The sequence below is a fragment of the Rhamphochromis longiceps genome, linkage group LG5 (assembly GCF_057381845.1).
Source record: "Rhamphochromis longiceps isolate RC_006_pf linkage group LG5, R_longiceps_female_GT1.1, whole genome shotgun sequence".
NCBI classification, from domain to species: Eukaryota; Metazoa; Chordata; class Actinopteri; order Cichliformes; family Cichlidae; genus Rhamphochromis; species Rhamphochromis longiceps.
Window position 1 is genome coordinate 37,067,237 of NC_140561.1, and position 26,085 is coordinate 37,093,321.

The window sequence follows — 26,085 nt, forward strand, 5'->3', positions numbered from 1 at the left end:
TGATAGAGGTAATGAATTGGTGAACTGGTGAAGTTGGATTCATCCTGTTAGATCAAACCTCAGTCAGTCTTGGTAATATTTACATTCAAGAAATTGAGAAAAACCTTGTGTACTTAGATCTGGTTTCATAATATTTTCGAAAGGCTGCCCAGTTGTGTGTGTTTCATAAAAATATGACGCACTAAATAATTTTATCGTGTCATTGCTACTTTAAAACACTGTTTCTCACTGATGTAGTATACAGAAAATACAACCTCTGCAGCACTTCTTCTGTAACACTTTCATAACAGATGCATAGTTACTTGTTCATTGACAGAATGTCTATTGTTTTGATATTGACATGCTTAAGTGGGCATGGTCGTACTGTTGCTAAGCAACAGCGACTGACAGTAGGGCTGACCAAATATACTCCATGACCCAGCAGCTTTTTTTTCCCATGCATTTGTTGTGCAAGTTGCTTTTTATATTGATCTTGAAGGATTTTTTTTTTAGATATCATCTTTCAGTGGTTGTAAAACATTTTTAGACCACAAAGGGACCATAAACTCTTCACACTAATGAAGTTCTTTTAGCTTTTTGATGCTTTTCAGGCTTATAGTGCCTATTAAAGCAGTGAGGAGGCTCTCTGGGAAACATAGCCCACTCTCAATGAGGAATTAATTTACAAAAACATTATTAAGCTGTTAAAGGATAATTAAAAAGAAATAACATTTTATTGCTGCTTTTTGCCGTGGTCGTTGAGGATCTTCCCTCAATAGAAATCCCTGATGCAAGTAAACCATTATTCACATTTTAAAAGCTTAAAGGCTTAAAAACTAATGTTCAAAGTTGAAACAACGGACAGGACAACAAAATGTAAGCAAACACGGAAGTGCAAAAGTGCTTAGAAAGAAATCTGATTCAGCAATTAGAGTTAAGGTCTATAGGTGGCTTTAATATAGTAATTTAGCATAAATGTTTGTATCTAAAGTGTCACGTAAATAAAACAAATTTTAAAAAAAGAAAGTAGGTCTGGACTTGGTATTGTATTAAAAAAATTGTTACCTTGCAATTAATAGGAAATGAAAAAATAACTTGTTCTGGTATTTCAACATGACAAGCTGCACTCTGTCATGGCTTTAAATGGATTTAATCCTATTACACAACAAAAATGTCCCTCACACACGTTGGTGTTTTTGTGAAGCTTTAGTTTATCTTGGTCATTGTCTGCTTTTTCACTCATTTTCAGTTTTTCCAGTCTTTCTATCTGACCACTTTCAGAGGAATGTTTTTGCTTTTTAAGCCTCTTAACACTGACCTGTGAATCATTCAAGAAGAAAAAAGGCACCTAACTCAAGGGATGAGCCAGTGTTGTGCTTACACCTAATAAACATGTTAGCAACAAACCAGTTCTAGATTATAAATTTTAGGCACAAGAAACAAGAACCCATCCCAAAAATATATAATTTCTTGCTACTTCTTTAGTTGAATTTATTAAAAGATGCGAAAAACAACATGGTTAATTAGCATAAAATAGTGTTTTTGCTATTTAGATCGCGGCCCCCAACCTTTTTTGCGCCACGGACCGGTTTATGCCCGACAATATTTTCAGGGACCGGCCTTTAAGGTGTCGCAGATAAATACAACAAAATAAAACTAGTACCGGTACCGAAAAAAGAAGATTTATTCATAACACACGTGAAAAGACCGAGGAAAACAGAGTTAACGATAAAAACAATAACAAAAAACTGATAAAAACCCTGAAAACCATACATTTCACACCCGAGCCTCAACTCTCGCGGCCCGGTACCAAACGCCCAGGGGTTGGGGACCGCTGATTTGGAATATTTAGATTATTTAGTGTGCAGTGTGTCGGTAACAAAATGATTAAAGTGCATAAGTGGAGGACAAAAGAAAAAGTGGCAGGCCTAAAAGAGCAAATGAACAGTATGTCAAAGTGATGTCCTTAGAAAATAGCACAAGACACCGACACCAACCCTGAGAGATGCATTTGGCCCTTCAATTGATCCATCTACTGTTCACCGAAGCCTCATTAGAAATGGTGGAAGGGTGGCTGTCAAGAAGCTCTTCTTGACATATGACAGTTATAGCAGGCAAAATAACAGACCCTGATGCAGGACTCTGAATACAGGAATGAACTAAAACAACAATGAAATCCAACACAAATGCAGGGCAGGAGCAGGAACACAGCTGAGTTTATTTTGTCTGTTTCATTGTCAATATGTACAAAGGAGGTACAAGAGTGTCTACAATCATCTGTTAAACACAGCAGAGGCTCTGACATGGTTTGCAGCTTCATTTCAGCAAGTGGCGTTGGGGACCTTGTCAAAGGTGATGTTGGGGATCTGGGCAGAAAAACTAAGCAACACTATCAGTCGTAGACCAGCCTGCCCAGAGCCTGGACCCTGACATTAACTAGAACAGTCTGGGAACAAAAGGCAGCCAAGAGATTTAAATGTTCTGGGGGGTTGGGGGTATTCCTGAAGACTACAGGAAAGTTTCCCTCTGAGAGTTCAGTCTGTACTGAAGAATAAAGATGGCTGTATACATATGCTGGCACATGTTTCAATAAACCAGTGAAACAATTCCTTGTTTTTCCAGCAAAATATAAAAAAATTATGGACTACTGCTCATGGTTTTTGTAGTGTCCCCCAGTGAGCTATATTTGGTCTAATGAAGTAGCTTCTTCTTCTTCTTCTGCCTTTAATATAACTTAAAACAATAGGAAGAAAAATCAAGGGGAAATATCTGTTATGGTAACTCTGTTCAAAAATTAATTTTCCTTTTATTACTTTATATGTTCTGGCCTCCCATTTCTCTCCAGAACTCATTCGTCTTCATTCTTCTATAACCACACACTGCTCTCGGTTCCTATTACAATTATGTAGTCATCAGGGGATTTGATTTTACAAAAAGGTCTTCTCGTGTATCCATCGTGGCTTCTCAGTCATTAAATAGAAAGTAGAGAAACCAAATTGGGCTTAATGATAGTTATTGCCTGCTAACTACTGGAGTGTATGCCTCAGTGCAAAGTACAGTCTGTCTTGAAGTTCAGTAACCCACTAAGGATATAACTAGCCACAGAAACAACCCCTGCCCTGATACTAATGTTCCTAATTCCCCAATAATTTGAAAACCAAACGTGCAGATGACAAAGACAGGTTCCTCTTTTATTCCTTCAGCAAATCAGCACTGCAGCACAGTGCAGTCAGAGTGCCGATAAGTGTCGAGGCAGTAAATGGACTGAGGTCACACCGGTAATGGGACAGCAAAGTCAAGTGGAGCCACACTGAGAGATGGCAGGTTGTTAAGGAAAAAAAGTCCTGAGACCAGAGACGTGAGGGCAAAACAAGACGATGGGAGCAAGAGAGGAAAGAGGGATGGAGGTCTGACAAGAGTAAAAAGAGTAAGAGAATAAAAAGAAGACCGAGGAAGCAGAAGGAGGAAGTGTAAGAGAGGTCTTATTGGGGTAGAAGAAAGAAAAAACAGGAAGAGGGCTCTATATAGCAGTAGTTTCAAGGCTCACTTGTCTTGGAAGTGAACATTTTGAACCTTTCTGCTGTCTGACTGTCAGACTGTGGGTGGTAATGTTGGAGCATATAGGTCTGATTTGTGCGGTCAACTGAGACCACCGATGAAGTAAAATCACCACAATCATGACTGGATTTTAGTCAGGATGTTGAAGAGGCTCGTTCGGGGCACACCAAACTTTAGAGTAATTTCTTAAAGAACTTCCCCAGCCATGAAATACTTATTCATCACCCTTTAGGAGGCATTTACTTCTAAAGTTGAGTTTAGTGAATTTCAATTTTTGGGATTTTGACGGATTTTTAACATAACCTCTCCTCCCCTTTTACAGTATCATGCTTTGTTTTTAATTTTATGGAGGGAATTTGATGTATCAGAATAACAAAGTATCAAGTATTTGATACTTTCATCAGAATTTTTATACTTTAATAGAAGAATGAGGTTTATTCAGGTGGCTTTGGCTCAGGAGGCAGAGCAGGTCATCTGCTAATAAGAGGGTTGGTGGTTCTATCCCTATCCTCCAGTCTGCCTGTGAAAGTATCCTTGGCCAAGATACTTAACCTCGAGCTGCTCACAATGCATTCATTAGAGTGGGAATGTTAGAAAGTGCTTGTGTGATTGGGAGATGCTGTATAAAGCGCTTTGAGTGTATTTGCCATAAAAATAACACATTCATTCATGGGGTTTTCCGTTTTATTTTACAGTAGAATCTTAAGGAATAAAGCAGTAAAGTATATCAATTAAACTCTGTGGACTTTTTCAACATATTTGAACAAGCAAACATATGAACAACTCTCAAACAGCTCTTTTAGATGAAAGCTGTATGAAAAAGACAGAAAAATTTTAATCATTTTCATAATTTGAATATATAAATGACATAACATTTCAGAAAAAAGAGGCCTCTAGTGAATTTAAAAGCATTGTAGGGAATATGGGGAATTAGAGCTGTGGGTGTTTTTCTCTTGTGTTTTATGCTTCATGTTGTGGGTATTTGTATGCAATATATTGTGTTGTAGAGGTTGTATTTAATGTTTGCTTCCTCGGTCAAGAATTGTGAAATTTGATCTCAGTAGAACTTCCTGGTCAAATGAAGTTAAAGCAGATCAATCACATTTCAGCTTGGGTGTAAGGTTGTAAGATTCTCCGTAGGGAATGATATGTGACACCAAACATCCAGTGTCTTCTCTTTGTTATTGAAATGTGTAGCATCATCATGCCTACATCTAAAGAGCTTCCTGAGACCTTTGGGATATTTATGAATCTGGTACTGAGGTAAAAAAAAAAAAAAAAAAAAAAAAAAAAGCTAACCATTCCAGTCCAAGGAAAATATTCTAGAAGTAGAAAAGATTTTCAACAACATGAGAAAAAAATGCCAGTCTGTCCAGGGTTAGACTAGAAGCCTCAGATAATGTAAGATTTCATTACAGGATGTGCAGGTAATGCTTGCAACTGTTGCTATTAGCATGCACACATTTATAGTCTGAAAGAGAATCACAAGCTTAACCTGCATGTGAAGCTTGCCATTAAAAAGTTCTTTCTATCCAAAATGAACATTAGAGTAAAACTGCAGCTTGCTAACGTGTACGCAAAGACTTTTTGGAATAAAGGATAAAGACAGAAGCTTTTTGGCTACAGTAACAGCGGACATTTTTGTGCATTGATTACAAGATTGACATGTTGTATCTTTTCTTTTAAAGAGTAACAAATTATTATGCACAAAAAGAAATTCAAGTGAGATTTACTTACTTACTAATGCCCATCTTTTTTTCTTTCTTTTTTTTTACCTTTTTTTGAACTTTTAAACTTGCAAATTGTGCAGCCAAAGCCTAATATACAGTAGTATTTTCCTAGTACACTTTCTTAGTATACATTAATGAGGCACAATGAACTGAAGACATTCTTCTCATGATGAACTTGGGTACTGTAACGGCTAGCGAGGCAAGCCACGTGGAGTTATGAAGAAGGACCCAAAATGAAGGCACTTACTTGATGCGACTGAGCTTTACTTACGATAACAAAAGCTAAACAAAAGCAAGGGAGGCAAAATCAGAACTAAGAAAACCTGAACTAGAAAAACTAAAGATCAAACAAACAAATCTGAAACCTGAAGGAGATGGAGAGCAGAGCAAACATGGGTTAAGATACACAGGGAGAAAACACGGAGTTAACACGGATGGACCCGTGGTGCGCACAAGAGAACACACACTTTAAAAAACAAAGAGTCCACTGTGAGCGACCATCTTTGAACAGAGGCGGGGGTTTACGACACCAACTCTCTGCCATCTATAATCCAGTTTTGAGATCCCTTCCCAGACGCCTTAACGCCCACTCACATCCTGGGCCATCTGATCTCAGGAATTCGCATGATAAGGTGGGGCCAGGTTTCACAATGAACACACCCGAAACTCTGGCTGATTGGGACCCACGCCCAGTTTCACACCTTGGCTCAGGCGATTAGAGGATCATCAGGGGGTCCTTTTGTCCCTCTGTGGGGGGTTTCTCCCACTAGGTTTATATCTGGGACTCTCCACCATTTGACCTTAGAACTGAAGAAGCTTCTCGGATGAGAGGTGAAACGTCTTCAAGCAACTTAAAGAAGTCCAGACGCTTTTCTTTGCAAGCTCCTTTGACCATCACATATGATCTTCACAGTGCAGAGAACACAAATTAGCATCCATTACTATAATGAAATAATTTGTTAGTTTGAAATGCTACAGGGAACTATGTACCTGTACATTAATGCTGTGGAAAGACTTCCTGTTCACATAGTCTCCTTCATTTACTGAAGGAGCAATGATTGGAATGTGAGTGCCATCTATACAGCCAATCACGCCTGGGAACCGTGAGAATAAATGTAAAATTTAAGTAGTAGTTCAAGTATCACCACATCATGAATTAAGTTTTGTTCATCCTGATACCTGCAATTTTGTGGAATCCCTCTTTGATAAATCTTGTGGGTCTATGACCGGGGAACACCACAAACGAGTACAGGAGACGTTTCAGTGCAACTGTAACATTCCTGACTGCCCGACAGACGGTAGCCTTGGAAACGTGCTCAGCATCACCAATATTATACAGAAAGCTCCCGTTTGCAAAAAACCGAAGTGCAATACAAATAATATGTACAGAACTGAGAGGATGTCCGCGATGTGTCACATGAGCAATATATGGCCTGAGGATGTTATCCAAATAAATTATGGATTGTGCTGAAAAACGGTAACGTTCACACAGAAAATCATCAGGAAATGATAAAATGCGCTCTAATCACTCTCTCCCGGCGGAGAGCTCTGCGGAGAATTTGGGCTTCAACATCTACAGGTTTCTGACAAAGAGGCGGAGAAAGTCAGGGTTAGTTGAAGTAAACCTGATAGGGGGCAGGTTAGCTTCACGGAGTGTGTCGTCATAGTAACTCACTCAGAATTAATCTAAACTCGCTTTGTGAAACCGAAAACCCAGAGTTTTCGTTAACTCAGGGTATACTTACTCAGATTTTGCACTAAACCGGCTTTCTGAAACAGGGCCCTGTTGTTAGAATGTATTTAATATTACTTTCTACACCAGGATCTTTTTCTACGCAGCTGACGGCTGTAACTGTGCAGGGGCGGATCTAGCAAAGTTTAGCCAGGGGGGCCGATAGGGCATGAACAGGGAAAAGGGGGCACAAAGACATACTTTTCTTTCTTATTCTCATTTAAAATGTCGAGCTTTTAATAAATAATTATCTGAATCTGACACCCAAAGTTTTAATCTGATGTAAAATGTATAGAAGTCCATTACTGTATATAGTAACTGTTAAGTCTAATATACCCTAGTAAGCTATAGTACATTTTCCTTTGGGAAGGTACCATCTGTGCAGTCTGCAATTTTGTTGAAGAAAGATGTTGAATCTATTTAATATTTCTTGAAAAATAATTGATTTCTGTGCATTTTTTTTCACACTGCATCAAATTAAGGTTGATTACGTCGATTAAGCATCATGAGGTGGAGCGTGAGGGGTGGTTCCCTATTTTTTATTTATTTATTTTTGTTGTTGCTGGGAGTTGGAACCCTATTAGTTAGGTTGCTTAATATTTACGCTAAGTACTCTTTAAAATACCAGAATAGGAAGGATGGTGTAGGTTTAAGTTTATTAGATTGATCAGTATTGCTGAACTATGAAATATTTTTTTTTGCATACAGGTATAACAGAATAGCTTTAGTGTAGTTGTTGTTTTAAACGTGAGTATGAACTTATACAAAATGCAGCAAGATATTTTAAAAAAACAGTTTTGTTGATTAAAAAACACTATATCGGATTCATATCGGTATCGGCAGATATCCAAATTTATGATATCAGTATCGGTATCGGACATAAAAAAGTGGTATCGTGCCATCTCTAGTTCTAACACACCTGAATCAAATGAATGGCTTGTTATTAGGCCTTTGCCAAACTTGGTGGCATGCTGAAAAGGTAATCCAACCATTTGATGCAGCTGTGTTGGAGTAAGGATGCATCTAAAAGCTGCAGTAGCTCTCGAGGACTGGGATTCGGCCCTGATCTGACATATGAAAATTCCTCGGTTTGTTTCAGTTATTTATTTACATTTTTTACTTACTTTTAAGTAAACATAATTTTTTTCTGTTTGGCATTTTCATGATGATGAGTTTTGTAGGACAAAACAATAAATTCATTATCATTGGTAGAGAATTTTCAGTTACATTTTCACTAACATTTCAGTGAAAGATTCATTCAGTCCTTCTGGGGCTCAGACAAACTTTTAAATCAATGGGATTTTAAGGCCATCAAAAGCAAATTGACCTTTAAAAGGCCTGGTTTGCAGTTCGTTCAAGAGCATACACAATGGTTTACAGCATAAAAATGAACACTACAGTGCTCAGTTGGAAAACAAATCATTTTTATTGCAGCTAGACAAATATTGATCCATGTGTGATACCTTTATTAACTATTCAGGGACTTGATTTTAAAGCAGTTTGACTTAATCTGCTTCAATATTTTCCACTGTCTTTAACTTTGAACTAAATGAGACTCAATCACACCTCTGGAGTTGTCATGTGTTTAGAGTAAAAGTTTCTTAGAGAACTGTTTGGGCTCAGCAGCTCATCACAGACGCTCAGCACAACCTTTTGCACTTACAGAAGAATCAGAGACGCTTATTCTTTCATATTTTTCCCTTTCTTGTGTCAAGTAGTACTTTTGATCAATCATAAAGCCAGGCAGCTTGTGACGGTAATTTCACTGGTTCCTAATTCATTCACTCTTCAGCTGCAGAAAGAAGCAGTCAATGATCCTCCCATTTTACCCCTGTTTCACATACTGACCACGTACATACACAAGCACTATTATTACCTCTCAGGTTCCAGCTTTTCATACAACTTCACTAGTCTGACAGGCAGTTTTTGAAGTGTCTAAATATTACTTTTGAATCATGTCTGGAAAGCAGATGTTCTTCGGTATCTCCTGTTTCTTAAATGTATATAAAGGGGGTGAGAGAGAGAGAGCACAGTGGGGTGAGGTTAAAGATAAAGCTCACCTTACAGTTGTCATAATATCCTCTTCATTTTATGAAATCCTTAATGCAATATCTCTCTCATTTCCTGCCTCCTTTGTTCTATTATTTTATCTGTTATTTAAAGCAATTTTATCTTTTTGCTGCAACAGAAAGGGAATAAAATAAACTGATAAATGTTGGCAAACAGACTTTGCAATGTTGTGAACTCAGTAGGTTCTCATGGGCATAATTGGCACTAATGCAGCAAATTATCAATTTGTGCTTGCAGCACCATTAAATGCAAGACTTGGCTTCATGTTGCATTTATATTTTTCTTAGTTTGAGCCCATTTTTTTTTTGTTGTTGCTTTTCTTGGTGGACCGACTCTTTAGTTTTATCCTTTTTTAGAAGAATCAATCTGAAGGGTTCAGACTCAAAAGTCTCACAACTTTCTGCCAAAAATTGGAGTTTCAAAGAGATCATCGTGATTCTTCATTCTTTATTTATGATTAGTCAGAGTTTGCTGCTCTTCCAGGGATCCAAATAAAATGAATTATAAAAAAAAAAAAAAAAAAACAACTCTGTATCAATGGACTGGAAGGAAAAACTAGAAAAAGCGAAGCTGTAAAGAATCAGAAAATATAAGGGCTAAAGTTACAGATGAAAGAATAAAAAGTTAAAAGAAGACATTCATTAAAAAAAGCTTTTTGATTCAATCTACACTGCCTTGGCAAAATTGTTGTTAGACATCCCAATTAAAGCTACAACTACCCAAGAATTGCTTTCATGATTTTGATTGTTGTTTTCTCTATAAAACATAAGAGATCTTTATATATTTAAAAAGAGCACTGTGTTAGACTAAAAACTGATCAAAGTATTTACATATTATTTAACTGTTTTAAACCTGTTTAAAGGTCCTCATATTCTTGCACACCTGTAATCTAGAGTTGGTATAAGCCTCCAGTAACTTGAAATCCTATCATGTTTCCCCCAAACACAAAGACAAGCCATTATTGTAGAATTTGCTGTCTAAAACCTTTTTCTAGCTGGTGACTTCAGCCTCAGTCAGCATCTTTGGGAAAAACTGGAAACTGAGCCAGGCCTTATCGCCCAACATCACTACTGGGATTTCAGCTAAATGTGAGCAAAAATCTGCAGCAGCTAGATAGCAACATATTTATGCTCATTTCAGACTTGAAATTAAATTTTCAGCAATCCCAAATGAGTGTATTGTTTGGGTGCCGACTTACAGACATACTCAGTAGCAGCATGTTACAGACACAAGAACATGACAGCAGTCTCTGTCATATATAATGAAAGAGAGAAACTTGAAAATGCAGAGATAAGAGCAGTCATGTAGTAGCTGTGAAAATTACTACAGAGTTTGTGTGATGAGTTGGCAGATTCTTATCATTAAATAGGTATTAGTCATCTTCTCCGACCTCCCGCCTACCTTGTCTGATGCTGTGACTTCTTCTTCGTCCCACACCCAGAAAGCCAGACTGGCCAGGATAAGAATAGCCAAGTCCGGCAGCGCCAACGCCTTCCTTCAGAGCAAACGCAACGGACTTCTCAACGAACTGCTGGAGCTGACGGTGAGAAAGACCCCTGACCCTCTGAATGCGAAGATCCACCAACAGCAAAGTGGGCGCGATGATTTCTTGGAAGCTGTTTTAATTAAGTGTGCTCATTAAAAATGGTGCAATGCCAGCAGGTTGTAATTCAGTATTAATCATGTTGTTCCTTGTCAAACGCCCATGTACTAATTATTTCAGTTCACTGCAACTCAGTTGCTTGGAGGCAACAACTTCACATCTGCAGTACGCAAACACAAGCAAAGTGGCAACAATTACTGTCAAATAAACAGAGAACAATTTAAAAGTAATTTAGAGGCTATAAAAGAAGAAGTTGGAGCCATTACATTCTTGTTGTTATGCAGGGCAGAGGTGATAGCAGAGGCTAATAATGCCCCATGTGAGTGTTATCTGTGTAATAACACAAAGTGCTTTTTTTGGTTGTTCATCAGTCTGAGACTTGATTTAATCTGTGTCTGTGAAAACGGTAAGCTGAGGTTATCTAGGATGTAAGATTGTTCTTACTTGCTTGTCGAGTCGCTCTTGGTAATAATTAGGTTGTTAGTGCATTAAAGGAGGCTTCAAAGCAAAACGGAGCCGCTGAACAATGAAACAGTGGAGACAATAGAGATTAACTTGAAAGTAGTTTTGAAATTCAGTTTCTAATGCCTAGCCTAAGAAGAGGACATAAATAATTATTTGCTCTACTGTAATGCATGTCTGCGCATAAAGATCAGAACTTTCTACTTTTTGAATCAATCATCCCCTCACTCTTTTATACAATATATATATATATATATATATATATATATATATATATATATATATATATATATATATATATATATATATATACTAGAAAGAAAGGCTGCAACCACCAAGTACCTGCAGAGGGTCAGGCAAGTCCTGAGGAGTCAGCTGAATGGTAAGAACAAGATCCGGGCCATCAACACGTACGCCCTGCCCGTGATCAGGTACCCTGCTGGGGTAATAGGCTGGCCAAAGGAGGAGATAGAAGCCACTGACATAAAGACAAGAAAGCTCCTTACCATGCATGGAGGGTTTCACCCCAAGTCCAGCACCCTGAGGCTGTACGCTAAGCGGAAGGAAGGGGGCCGGGGACTGGTGAGTGTCAGCACCACAGTCCAGGATGAGACAACGAACATCCAAGAATACATTGGGAAGATGGCCCCAACTGACCGAGTGCTCAGTGAATACCTCAGGCAGCAGAAACCCAAGAAAGAGGAGGGAGACGAGGAACCATCATGGAAGGACAGAGCCCTGCACGGTATGTACCACCGGCAGATAGAGGAGGTGGCTGATATCCAGAAATCCTACCAGTGGCTGGACAAAGCTGGACTGAAAGACAGCACAGAGGCACTAATCATGGCAGCACAAGAACAAGCTCTGAGCACAAGATCCATAGAGGCTGGGGTCTATCACACCAGGCAAGACCCCAGGTGCAGGCTGTGTAAAGATGCCCCAGAGACAATCCAGCACATAACAGCAGGGTGCAAGATGCTAGCAGGCAAGGCATACATGGAACGCCATAACCAAGTGGCCGGCATAGTGTACAGGAACATCTGTGCGGAGTATAACCTGGAAGTCCCGAGGTCAAAATGGGAGATGCCCCCAAGGGTGGTGGAGAATGACCGAGCTAAGATCCTGTGGGACTTCCAGATACAGACGGACAAAATGGTGGTGGCTAACCAACCGGACATAGTGGTGGTAGACAAACAGAAGAAGACGGCCGTAGTGATCGATGTAGCGGTTCCGAATGACAGCAATATCAGGAAGAAGGAACACGAGAAGCTGGAGAAATACCAAGGGCTCAGAGAAGAGCTCGAGAGGATGTGGAGGGTGAAGGTAACGGTGGTCCCCGTGGTAATCGGAGCACTAGGTGCGGTGACTCCCAAGATAGGCGAGTGGCTCCAGCAGATCCCGGGAACAACATCGGAGATCTCTGTCCAGAAGAGCGCAGTCCTGGGAACAGCTAAGATACTGCGCAGGACCCTCAAGCTCCCAGGCCTCTGGTAGAGGACCCGAGCTTGAAGGATAAACCGCCCGCAGGGGCGTGCTGGGTGTTTGTTCATATACATATATTATAACCACCGTGGAAAAATGTGTTAGGTAAAGTGTGAGCAAATTGCCTAAATCCCATCCATCTAGACCATCGCTCGTGTTTTCAGTGACACACTCCCCTCCTTGCAGATGGTTACTAAAATCCATTTGGACCTAATAGAGTCCAGTATGAAAGCTCATGGGTGTCTGCAAGTGGTTAGAATTATCATATAAATGCCATCTGTGAGCACTGAGCACCCCCCTTTCCTTTTCATGTCTGTGATGAAGCTGCCAGAGTCCTGATGCATCAAATTACGATGGTGTCAATTCTGACAGTCGGTGACGCTGCGTGGGTCCGAGGTAGGAGTGAGTGGAGATATATGACAAAAATCACTGATTCTGTCACAGTCATTAGTTAGACTAGAAGTTCACTCGGGGTCTGGTTGCATCTTGGCTTTTTTTATTTGTTACTTAGATCACGGGTATTGATAATCCTGTTGAGTTTTATGGTAATCTTGCATACGAAGGCATTACAGCTTTATCTCTTATCTGATCTTTTTTCCTGGAGTCATTTAAATCTATAAAAAAACTGCTCAAAACAGTATCACAGAGGAATGGTGCGTCATGCACTAAAGAAACAAAGAAAGAAGCCACACACCCATAAAAGCCAGCTTCACTTATACAAAAATCAGCACATACAAGAACGCAAAAAAAGAAGGCTGTAGTGAACTAGGACAATATATATAAAATAAATGAGTGGGTCACTCATTTACTTGATGCCATCAAGCCTTGAAATATGTATATAAACATATATTTGTACTTCCTGCATGCCCATGCCATCAGCTATGCATTAGTACACTTTCAGGTTTCCAAAATGATCAACTTTCCGCCCCAGGAGCTGAGTGTTCCTAGTCTTGATAATGCGCTTAGACCAAATCAAATTTTTCATAGGTATTATACCTTATGTCACCCACTTATTTTTGAAGGTTTACAGCATCTCCATTTCAGAAAAAAAAAAAAAGAAATAACTTTTTCCTTTTACAGAAAGTAAGGATACATAAATAAGTCTGTTGAAATAAGTCTGAATTATCTGTCTGGCAGCTCAAAAAGGTGAAACACAAGATATTTATCCATCCATCCATCTTCATCCGCTTTATCCGGGGCCGGGTCGCGGGGGCAGCAGCCTAAGCAAAGAGGCCCAGACCTCCCTCTCCCCAGCCACCTCCTCCAGCTTATCCGGGGGAATACCAAGGCGTTCCCAGGCCAGCCGAGAGATATAATCTCTCCAGCGTGTCCTGGGTCTGCCCCGGGGCCTCCTCCCGGTGGGACATGCCTGGGACACCTCACCCAGGAGGCGCCCAGGGGGCATCCTTGTCAGATGCCCGAACCACCTCAGCTGGCTCCTTTCGATGTGGAGGAGCAGCGGCTCTACTCTGAGCCCCTCCCGGATGGCCGAACTTCTCACCCTATCTCTAAGGGAGAGGCCAGCCACCCTTCGGAGGAAGCTCATTTCTGCCGCTTGTATCCGCGATCTCGTTCTTTCGGTCACTACCCACAGCTCGTGGCCATAGGTGAGGGTAGGGATGTAGATCGACCGGTAAATTGAGAGCTTCGCTTTTACACTCAGCTCCCTCTTCACCATTACTGCAGCTGCAGCCATAATCCGTCTGTCGATCTCGGGCTCCCTTCTCCCATCACTCGCAAACAAGACCCCGAGATACTTGAACTCCTCCACTTGGGGCAGGAACTCATCCCCGACCCAGAGTGGGCACTCCACCCTTTTCCGGCTGAGAACCATGGCCTCAGATTTGGAGGTGCTGATCCTCATTCCCGCTGCTTCACACTCGGCTGCGAACCGTTCCAGTGCGAGCTGGAGGCCCTCACCCTGGTGTTGATGAGGTCCGCCCCGAGTTCCTGAAGGCTCTGGACGTTGTAGGGCTGTCCTGGTTGGCACGCCTCTGCAATGTTGCGTGGAGATCAGGGGCAGTACCTGTGGACTGGCAGACCGGGGTGGTGGTCCCCATCTTTAAGAAGGGGGACCGGAGGGTGTGTTCCAACTACAGGGGGATCACACTCCTCAGCCTCCCTGGGAAAGTCTATGCCAGGGTGTTGGAAAGGAGAGTTCGTCCGTTAGTCGAACCTCGGATACAGGAGGAACAATGCGGTTTTCGTCCTGGTCGTGGAACACTGGACCATAACAAGATAAATATAACAAGATATTTATTTTAATTGTTATTAAGAAACAATGGCTTTTTTTTTTCAAATAGCAGCATACATCCAGAATATATGCTATAAAACTCCTGAACAGCTGACCTACCCCAACTGCAATTTGTACATCAGCACACTTTTTATCCTTATTTTTATCTTTATTATCTTGTTCCTTTAACCCTTACCTAACTTGGCATTTGTGTATGGACACCAAAGGAAGAATTTCATTGCACAGAGAAATGCTATTTCTTCTGTATACATGACAATAAACACTTTGAATCTTGAATCTTGAATAAGATCTGAGTTTAGGTACTATCTTGATCAATGTGCTATAGAAGTATGCAACAACTCGGACATCAGCTTAAATAAAACTATATTTATTATTTCACTGGTTACTCAGCAAATGAAATGAAAAAAGGTGGGAAGCTTCACAATTGTATTATTTATATTCAACATATGCATAATTGCACAAACAGTGACAACAAGCAGACCCAACTTTAAAGGGAGGCACTGCTGTAGTAACTCAACAGCTAGCTTAGACCTCAATCACAAAGGCCTAGAGATCCGGTATCCACAACTCACCAGGAAAACTGGGTGCATGGAGGTCATTATGAGTCACTTGGTGAAATTGGTTGCAAAGACGATGCTGCACCGATTACCTCTTTCAGATGGCTTTGGTCGTTAGCAGTTTGCCATGGCTGCCCACAGTTATGGTAGTTTTGGGAGTGGGAGTTTTTCCTTCCCGCTGTCACCAAGTGCTTGCTCATAGGTGGTCGTCTGATTGTTGGGGTTAAAGTGCCTTGAGACAACTGCTGTTGTGTTCTGTATAGAAAATCTTGTCTGCAATTATAACCTAACTATTACCAAAAATGGAGAAAATTTGCCTTCAAAGTCAAGTTATGCCTTTTACTTTGAGGTACAACTCTCTGTTTTCACTACCGCTTGGAGAGAGCAGTTGGCAAGTGTTTGCAGGTGTTCAGTATAAACCTCTTTGTGACTTATTTCACCTTGTGACAAAGGTGAGGCATATTCAAGGAATACACATTTAATCCTCATGACCGGTGATTGCCAGATGGTGACCAGCTGGTCTAGGCCTGTGTGACTGAGGCCACAGCACATAGCACTCTATATATCCTGAACTCACAGCATCCTGGACCTGACTCACAGCTAAATGCCAAACTAACTGATATTACCCTTCACACTTCCATTGAGGCAATGGCCAGGCCAGCTCCAGAATACAGAAGTAACTTAACATTGGATAAAGTGCATTAATGTCATTCTCTAACTGATTTGAACACCTATTTATGGTAATATGTGATTGAATAGTGCAGTTACAACATTAGTTGGATAGCCAGACTGACAAATCACAGCCCTCTAATGACATCTCCAGGAACTTGACATTTGGGTCATACATCCATTTTGAGGATATTGAAAAATGCCCAGATGGTAGAAGACCTTCTTGAATCTGAAATAAATAAATTGAGTTGCTACAAAGTAACAAAATTAATTGATACATCATTTAATATTAAATAAAATAACCTATAAAAAGAGTCCTGCATCCCTGAATACATCTTTAATCAAGACAATTAATTTTTGGATTATTTCATTTACTCAGTCCCTCAAAAAGATATGTTCACATAATTATACACATCTCATTATTACTGTTGTAGTTTTGGACATCACATGAATAACACTGAATACTTAAGGGCAGAGGTTCCCAAAGTGTGGACGAAAGGTGCAAACACATAGAAAAATCTGCGTTTTCAAAAATACCCGTGTACACGTGGGCGTAGCCTGAGTTTTTAAAAAAATCGCAGTTTTCGGTGATTCGAAACACCATTTATGTGTGGACGAAAGGCCCAAACGCGTAGAAACAGCTGCGTTTTCAAAAATACCCGTGTAGATGTGGACGTAAAACAGTTAGTAGTTTATTTCATTGCTACCTGTAATTTACTGCAGTTTACTTGTATTTGTTTAGTTGTTTACTAAATATACTAAATGCAATGGAGTTTGAAAATAAAATATAACAAAATACGGGAACCACTGCTTCAGGGGGAGTTTTTTTATTACAAATACATTGGGAAAAAACACATTTAGTTATTGTCCAATCATTCATTATCAGCATGGTTATCGTGATCAGCTTCCTTTTACTGACTGCACAAAGTCAGCTTCTTTATTTACATGAAAGACCATTGAATCTCGCTCTGTATCTATATTATGTGTGTATAGGTCCTCTGCCAGAGGATAAATGCACAAATCCAGCGATCGGAAAACGTGCCCACGTGACGGTGTTGTTCATGTTCCTGGAATCCAAATGAGAGTCCATGGGCTGGTTTGCCTCCTACCCCAATCCTCTGAGTAACAATGAACAGTGTGGGGAGAGAATTAACCATTTTCAGTTTTCATGTTATTTGGTAATTGCAGTTACTTTGAGACAAAGGAATATTAAAGGCTGAATTTCAAACTAAGCCTGTCAGGAAAAATACCAACAAAGGGTTCCATAAGTTTCTGCTTCTGTGGGTTTTTTTTCCCTTCCTCAAACTCTGCGATTTCTCTTCTTTCTGAAGCTTCTGACATCAATAACTGTTTAGCTGCCTCCAGCATCAAATAACACTCAGCAGTACCTACTTAGACAATTAAGTTAGAGGATTCGCAGTAGCACGGTTTTATAATTTGCATGTTGTTTGCTCAATAAACTGAAATTGGAAGTTATTTTGCTGCTTGCTTAGACAAGGAAACAAATCAAAGAAAAACAGTAGGCTGTTTGTGGATTTTTTTTAAAAAAACAAAAAACTACAAAATAGGAAATAAATTACAAATTGGAGAAAGTGGACAAACCACTTGCTAAGCAGACCTAAAGATAAGGGATCAATTCACTCCAAACAGGAATGTGGTTCACTATGTAACAAGTAAATTATTTGAAAGCAATTGGCAGGAGCTGTTGTCTACCTGTTCATAACTGAAATGAGGAGAAACTCATCAAACATGAACAAAAAGAGTTCAGATGAAACTGAATGCCATGAAGCAGAACCTCCGGCTTTTTATTACTACTTCATTACTAAAAGTTCATTTTCAAAGTATTAAGTATTGAGTAAATATCAAAGAGCAATCTCAGCATCTGGGTCTTTATGTCTAGAGATTTATGTCCAAGGGCAACTTCCTGAATAATTTCATAATACCTACTAATACCTACTGTGTGCGTGCGTGCGTGCGTGCGTGCGTGCGTGCGTGTGTGTGTGTGTGTGTGTGTGTGTGTGTGCGTGTGTGTACAATCAGGGTACAGAAGAGGATGAGCAGAAGCTGACCCAGAAGTCCATCTCTCTGTTAGAGAGCCAACACCACCACCTACTGCACTGTCTGGAGAAAACAACAGTAAGTGCACTCTGTTATAAATATACATGTCCACTGTGTAGCTATGGCTGAAAACTTGGCTAACATTAATGAAGCTAGCGATGAAACTTTTTTAGATTTTCCAAATGTTACCTTATCAGAAGCTTGCTCTTCACACTGACTTTGCATGTAGCTGCCAACTTCCCCCAAAACAGATGAAAAAAGGTGTTTAGGGCATTGCCAAAAATGTCTGTCATTGTCACAGTAAGGTGTTCTTTGCTCTCAAATCTGTGGTTTGAGTTCAGCTGGAAGCAAAAAACACATTCTTGGTAAAATAAATAATTTTTAAAAAAAATGTCATAATGTTTGCACGCCAGGTTGACAGTTGTTATGGGACTTTGTGGGTGTGGGGTTTAGAGTGGGTCTGTAAAAACTGGAACTTGCGGGGTTTTACAACTCAGCTGCACCATAAACTACATTTGGCATATTACGATGCCAAATCTGCTACACTGCAGTGAACCTGGTTTCTGAACTGCCCACCACAGTTTTGTCATGCAGTTCACACAGATGAGGCGTCACTGACGGCACACCAGTGTGTATTTGGACAGAGGAATATTCTCTTTTATTATTTTCTCTGTGTTGTCGCTTGTGATTTGCGATGTTGTCACTATTTTTCACATTTCTATATTGTTTTATATTTATTCAAACTGAGTTTTTGTACACAGTTGTTCAGATTTTCAGGCATGACAATGAAGTAAAGATTCAACATTTAAATGAGTTTCCTTTCAGTACTGAATCACATTAAATTTAAGGTTCCCTATTAGACAGAATACGTCAGTTTATACTTGTGATAGTCAGTCGAGCTTGAATTAGAACTTTCTGGCTTCAAGCTAACAGTTGTACATCATAATGTTGGACATTTATGTATTCCTTTAGTCTCTGTATGAGGATGAAACTACTCTTGAACTTAAATTATGATATTAAAGGAATATTCACAGTATCTGTTAAACATAACTACCCCTAAGTTCACTTAAACCTGGTCTGTGGTATACTTGTGTTAAAGTTTAGCTATGGTAACCTGTGCAGACCTGTGCAACAAGACACAGAAGACACTGGTTCGTACTACAGTTTGAGGACAGGACAGGATTTAGATCGTCATGTAAAGGTTTGTCTCAAATCTGCATCCACTGTAAAGTCTTTAAAGCTACTGTTGCAAAAGATGTTGGCTAAGATCTGTATTAAACACTGACAGTGTTATCCAGGCAGCCAATAAAGGAAATCAGCCAGGTGCATGATTTTTGTATGATAAGATGAAGGTTATTTTTTATAATTTCTTTAAATTGTATTTGTTTTGGTGTGGTTCCTTTCGTAAAATTATAAGTGAAGTACAACTGGGCAACAAGTCCTATAACGCTGTTGTGTAGCCTATTTACAGACTGCTGTTTTTCCTCTCTCCTGTTTTGCTATCCCCATGTTTTTTTTTCATTCATCTTTTTCTCTCCAGGCTCACGAGTTTGTGGACGAGCAGATATACGAGCAGAACTGTTTGGAAACGGCTCTGCAGACCTATCCCTCACGCAGTCCCTCTGTATCCAGCCATGACAGCTCCACACGTACCTGTTGTAGTCGAAAGAGAAAGAGAAATGTTCCTCTGCCTAACACCAGCCTGCCCACCACCCATTCAACACACCAGGGCCCGCTGCAGGAGCTCAGTGCCATCCACATACAGTGTGGTGACCCACTGTCCCACACCGCCAGGTGAAACAAAAACAGATGCAGGGGCAAGCATCAGAGGTTTGGCAAAAATTTCAAACTCCTGGTGTTTGGCCATTGAAACTGTTTTATGTGTGCAAGCATTAATCTTTCACTCCAAAACACATCTCTGGGGGTACACTTTGAAGTCCCTCACTCGACTCTAGACATTTAATAGATGGATCTGAATAGGCAATTGTCAACATTAATCCAGCTGCATTTAAATAATCTAATTAAATAAAATATATCTTTGAGAAATTAGTTATACTTTTTAACTAGCAGAGTACATTAACTTTTAAAAATGTCATTTTAGTTTTGTACAGCTTTATTACACAAATTCCTCTCAAAATAAAAGGTATTTTAAGGACTCACATGTTTCATATTTTACTTCTCAAATGCATCACTAGATACACTATATGGACAAAGGTATTTGGTCACACTTCTTGGTACAGTACTAGGATACCATTGTTGCAACAAGTCTGTCTGAAATATCTTCCTTTCTAATATTCAACGATAAACTGTAAGTGGTATGCAAATTGCAAAGTGGAAGCATTTAGGACCCACGGCAATTCAGCTACTAAGTGTCAGATCAAGTAAAGTTACAAAGTGCTGAGGCACACAGGGCTTAAAACTTACCAATGCTCTGCTGACTGAATAACTGCAGAGTTCCAAACCTCCTCTGGGATAGCATAGAAACTGTCTGACGAGAGCTTCGTGGAATGAGTTTTCACGTCTGGAGAGCAGCATGCGAGCACAATGCCAAGCGTCTGCTGGAATGGTGTAAAGTCCACTGCCCCTGGATTCTGGAGCAGTGGAAATATGTTCTGTGGAGTTCCAGGCAGAATGACGGATTAGTCTTGGTTTGGCAAATGCCAGACCCCTCCTCCACCGAATTTTACCTTATAGGGTTGTTTATTTTTAGGATTGGTCTGGTCTGGTTTGGACTGATCTATGCTTCAGTGTTGAAAAAATCAGTTTGGGGAAGACCCTTTTCTCTTCCAGCATGACTGTATCCCAGTGCGCAAAGCATGGGCCATAACATTATGATCAGCTGATAGTGCTGAAGACCTTGAGTGACCCACACAGAGCCCATTAAACACTTTTGGGATGAACAAGAGTGGAGATTGTGAGTCATACCCCTCATCAGTGTCTGACCTCACAAATGTTCTCCCGGTTGAATTGGCAAGAATTCCCAGACACACTTCAAAATCTTGTAGAAAGTCATCACAGAAGAGTAGAAGCCATTATTGCTGCAGAGGGGAGACCATTTCCATTTTAATGCCTATGAATTTATAATGGGATGTCATAAAAGCTCCTGTAGGTGTAATGTGTAGGTGGCCCAGTACTTCTGTCCATAAAGTCATAAAGTGTTGTTTTAAAGATTTGTTTAGGCATAAATAATAAAGCTGACTGTGAGTGCAGTTAACTGATAAAACTTTGGTATATAAATTTCTCCAGAATCTTCATTTCCTGCCCAAATTTACAAAAACATTATAGAAATTACAGAACATGTTTTGCTTAAAAATGATATGTAATTACATATGCAATTACTACTGTTTGTACTAGACATTAACCACATTTAATTATACTTAACAGCCGCTCCAACCTCAACCTTAAAACTGACGAGAGCAGCAGGATCAACTGCAAAAGTGGCCGGATCACCACAGCCATCATCAGCCTCCCAACACCCCCTGCTTTAACCCCTGATGGAGACGGGTTCCACGGGCCCCCACAGCGGAGGCCGCCCCAACCTCCAAGTCACCCACCACCCTTGAGCATTCAGACCACAACAAGTTCAGCTGGCGCCAACATCGTCAAAGTCTCGGCTCTGTGACTGTGTGGCTGAAAGATGTAACTCACCCCACCAGGGGGAAGAAAAGCAGAGGAGGAGGAAGCAGGTAACACTACATTCATGGACGTACCGTGTTCCCTAATACAGGGTCAGTGAGAAGAGAGGTGTACTCCAGAGGACTCACCAGTTATGGAGACATTATTGAGGTAGAGGACTGTAGATATGTGACCTGAGAATCACGCTCGTGTCATGTCGTGTATGTACTGTAGATACGATGAGAGCTGCTGCATTTCTAAACGTTTCCTACAGCAGTGGAGATGGTGGAAAATAACTGATGATATTGTGCAACTGGCAGAAACATCAACAAACCCTGTTGACCATCACAAATTCACAGTAAATTTGACGTGAATTCACAGTGAAAAAGAAGATTTGTTGGATTAAATACTGAAGAACAAAGCTGTTGAATCTGATTGGTCATGTTTGTGTTATGTGATTGTCTATAGTATTTTGAGAAACATAAACTGTTTTAGTTTAAAGTCGCCATGCCTGATGCTGCTAATATCATCCCTGAAATGTGTATTTCATTTGTTGCAGACTGGAAACAGCGTTTCTTTGTTTTCGTTGGATAATTGTATCGATACATTATGTTGATTCCTCAAACCAAACTGTGATTTTAGTTGTATTTGAAAAATCCCACTGAATGTGGACTGAAGGCTGACGGTCGTCGTACTGCATTGAAACAGAGCAGTGGTTCTCAGCCTTGAGCTGACCGGAGAATTACTATAAAGCAAATGTGTAATTTAATGTTGAAGGATGAGGTTACAGTACATCCCATGAAAAGACCAAAACCAACCACTTGATTAGCTGAAATTCATTCATCCTAGTCTTAACTGTTTGTGTTACAAAAACACAGGAAAATAACTTGTTTTAAATAATTTTCTCCTGCAGATTAATATATGTGTTGCAGTAGTTTGTACAGCAGAAGGACAATGTACATGAGGGTTCTGACATGTTAATGTAAAGAAGAAACAAGCCATGCAGTGAAACAGTGATAATAATAAAAGGTATATAACATTGCATATTTTGGGAGGGGAAATACTACAACATTTGGTTTCAGTACAACAGCAAGTGTTAGTAAGGCCAGGATACTGAATAACATGATTGTATCGACAGTGTCCCAGAATGAAGTATCGTTTATGGCTCAGTCACACTACAGTAAAACTGTTGCATTCAGCAACCGATTGCAGGTAGTTTCAAAAACTAACTGGGTGCCCAATTTTGATCCTAAGGTGATTTTGTAGGTTACCTGCTCCGTGGCAGCCTGTGTCCAAACAGTCTGACTCAAACTGACTCCAGTCACTCTCAGACAGACTGGTTAAAGCTTGCAAATAATTGCCGTCTAATTTATAAATATAGACAGATTGCCAACAAGTAGCAATCAATCTGAGTCAGTCTGTGCAGGACTCATCTGTGCCTCATCTCTTTGCAGTTGATTTTAACACAAATTGTTGCCAACTGCTTGTATTCCTAAATAAAAGCAAAGCTGCATCTATATCATTTCGCTGTCTTGCAGCAACCATCACATCGCTATTTGTGGAGAAATTTCTGTTTTGAGTCTATGAGGTTGTAACTGGACTCTGAATGTAAGTAGTTCATTTAAATTTCTGTTGAGTGTAAATTTCTGTGTATGTAGATAGCAACAGATTTGCAACAGACAGCAACAGATTCACAATTTGCCAACTGGAGCCCCTTCTGTCACAAACTGACAGCAAACTGAAGACAGCAACTGGGGTTGCAGACCTGGTCCCCATCTTTGAAAAAGCCATTTTGAAGGAAGCAAGATTCCAAGTCAACTGCACACTCTCACAATATCTTTGGTGTCATGCTCTCCAAGCACTCTTTCCTGGTGTCACTGTAGCAATTTCCGATCTTAATAACACCACAATTTAATTTCAAATATCAAAAATTATTTTCAATTTTTTTTTCACAACTTAAGATTGGAAATCGTTGTGTTTGCACAGATTCACTTTGATCGTCTCTTGATTTGCCGGTTTTAAATCACTGCATTTCACCTTTTTTCCTGCCATTGGCAACATTGGGGAAACTTTACAGATCAAATTAGGTCACATACATGGCATGAATTGATAGGATGTTTACATTTAAATAGCCATCATAAAAAAAATCTTAATTTTTTGTAACTAAAAAATAAGGTTAAACTTTATTTATTATAAAATACCTCTTACAGAACACCTGTAGTACCTACTGTGGGTACAAGTGGGCTGCAGCCCAGACTTTGAGAATTACTGAGCTAGGTTAAATTCATTGTTACATTGTTGCCATCTTATGGAACAGAAACAGAGAATATTGCCGGGCTTATCCTGACAAACAACCTACAAAATTCATATTAAAAAATAAATTGTGGTTAAGTGCTTGTATGAATTTGATAGCACACTGACGCTTTATGCCCACTGTGCTGCTGCCACTCACGTTGAAGGTTGAGCAGGACACTGAAATGGAAAATAATACTGTGCATGTTCATCATGAATGTTTGGGTATTGAATGCCATGAAGGTTGAGCACCACTCGACCTGGACAATTACAGGACGTAACGTATTCGTGTTCGGTTCGGCATTATAAAACTAAAACTAAAACGAAATCCGCTGAATATTTGAAAATATTTTAAGTGTAGATAAAATACCCAGAGCTAAAAAATTATTTGTTTTTTCAGGTATTCTGTCTTACCTTAAAAATTTTAGTTGATTTTTTATTTTTTACTTTCTTTTTGACATATTTGTAGCCCTCTGTGTCTTCTCTAAATGTCTCTGAAAAGATGTGATTTCACTGATGACTTGAAATATTTTTGTGCTGTTCATGAGACACTAAGCACAACTCATATCTTCTCAAATGTTTAGAAAAATAAAATAACTTAATCCACTTAATGTTTTCAGTGATTTCCACCTTAAACATGTTTTTTTTTCTTACATTAAATGTGTTTATCTTGAAAGCCAGTTAAACCAATATTATACCAGCTTCTGAGCAGGATAAACAGCACATGTGAGTGACCCTGGAGTTGGCATAGTTTTGTCAAACTGCTGTTTTTAAGGTCAAAAACAAACTCATTCTAAAGAATATGCAGCTAATAATTCGGTCAGTCTCAGAGATGCTCACAGGATGGCAGCAGAGATACTTTCTAACATTAAATCAAAATGAGCTGAGCCCCGTAGGACTGATTTCTGGCCTTACTCCTCACTGGATTATCATTTCTAGACCTACTTGCTGCACACTGTTGCACATTTGAAGTCGGTAGATGCGTGTTTGGAATAGTTTGTGCCAAGTGTGCTATAGTTATCTGTATCAATTATACAATGTGTTTATTTTTCTCTTGGTTTTGTTTGTTAACGTGGAACCTGAAGGACCAAGTGAGGTCTTTTTTTGCTGTACTGGTATTTTTTGTGTTGCATTTCTGTATTTTGTCACGTTTTAACAACGAGGTGAAAGTATTGTGTGAAAATGGTCACTTTTCTGTCCTTTGTAAGAACAACAAAGTAGTGGTATTATTTATGCTGCTTTACAAAAACAAACCCTTTAGACACTTTTTGTCTCGTTATTGTTGGAAATATTGAGCATCTGCCCGGCCGTGGTGTTCATAAGCTGGATTTTGGTTACCATTAAAACAGTATTTACATATTAAGGCTTTTTTGCAGCTTCATAGACCACGTTCACCTTTTTTAAAAATGTATATTAAGAGAAATCACCTTTCTCACACCAGAGTGACTCATATATGAAGATTTTTGTTGTGATTATCTGATGGACTTTACTTCAAAGGCGTCGTTGAGGTCTGTTCTAAAAGTCTTGGCATTGCTGTTTGTGTTGTTTCTTATTCTTTTTATTTTTTGAACTGAGCTTTTTCTGTCTGTTTGCTGTGTGTACGGTATTCTGTCAGTTTGTTTGTTATAAGAACTATGAAGTGTCAGAAAATTAAACTCTGCCACAACAGTCAAACGCTGTCTTTCTTCTCGCTCCCGTCACCAGTATCTTTGCATAGAAATCTGCATTTTCATTTTGGTTTCATTGTTTCATTTTACACAGATTGAAATTTCAAGATGAGCCCAGTCTTGTTTAAATTTAGGAATAAATCACATCATCTCTTATATTTTACACTTAAATCTCCAACTCAAGTCGAGCTTTATAAAAGTGGAATTACTGACATAGTATTTCACAGACTTCAAGCAGAGCCCATGTATGCATCATACATACACAGACTTTTGCACACTATTCACTTCGGCACTGGCACAGTGACCCCACGTAAAGTCTGTAACTTTATGTGGTCTGCTACTTCATGGCTGACTTGC

General features: G+C 39.6%; 1 protein-coding gene across 1 annotated transcript in view; it reads left to right on the forward strand.

Moving 5' to 3' along the window:
• The window catches only part of LOC146670520 (A-type voltage-gated potassium channel KCND3-like), a 30,979-nt gene extending 5,341 nt beyond the window's left edge, over nt 1-25,638 (forward strand). The window contains exons 3-6 of the mRNA XM_085408068.1: nt 10,511-10,612; nt 18,137-18,232; nt 19,695-19,948; nt 21,539-25,638. Coding sequence (XP_085264194.1) covers nt 10,511-10,612; nt 18,137-18,232; nt 19,695-19,948; nt 21,539-21,776 — 690 coding nt within the window. The 3' untranslated portion in view covers nt 21,777-25,638. The remainder of the gene's footprint in view (nt 1-10,510; nt 10,613-18,136; nt 18,233-19,694; nt 19,949-21,538) is intronic.
• The last annotated feature ends 447 nt before the right edge of the window (nt 25,639-26,085 follow it).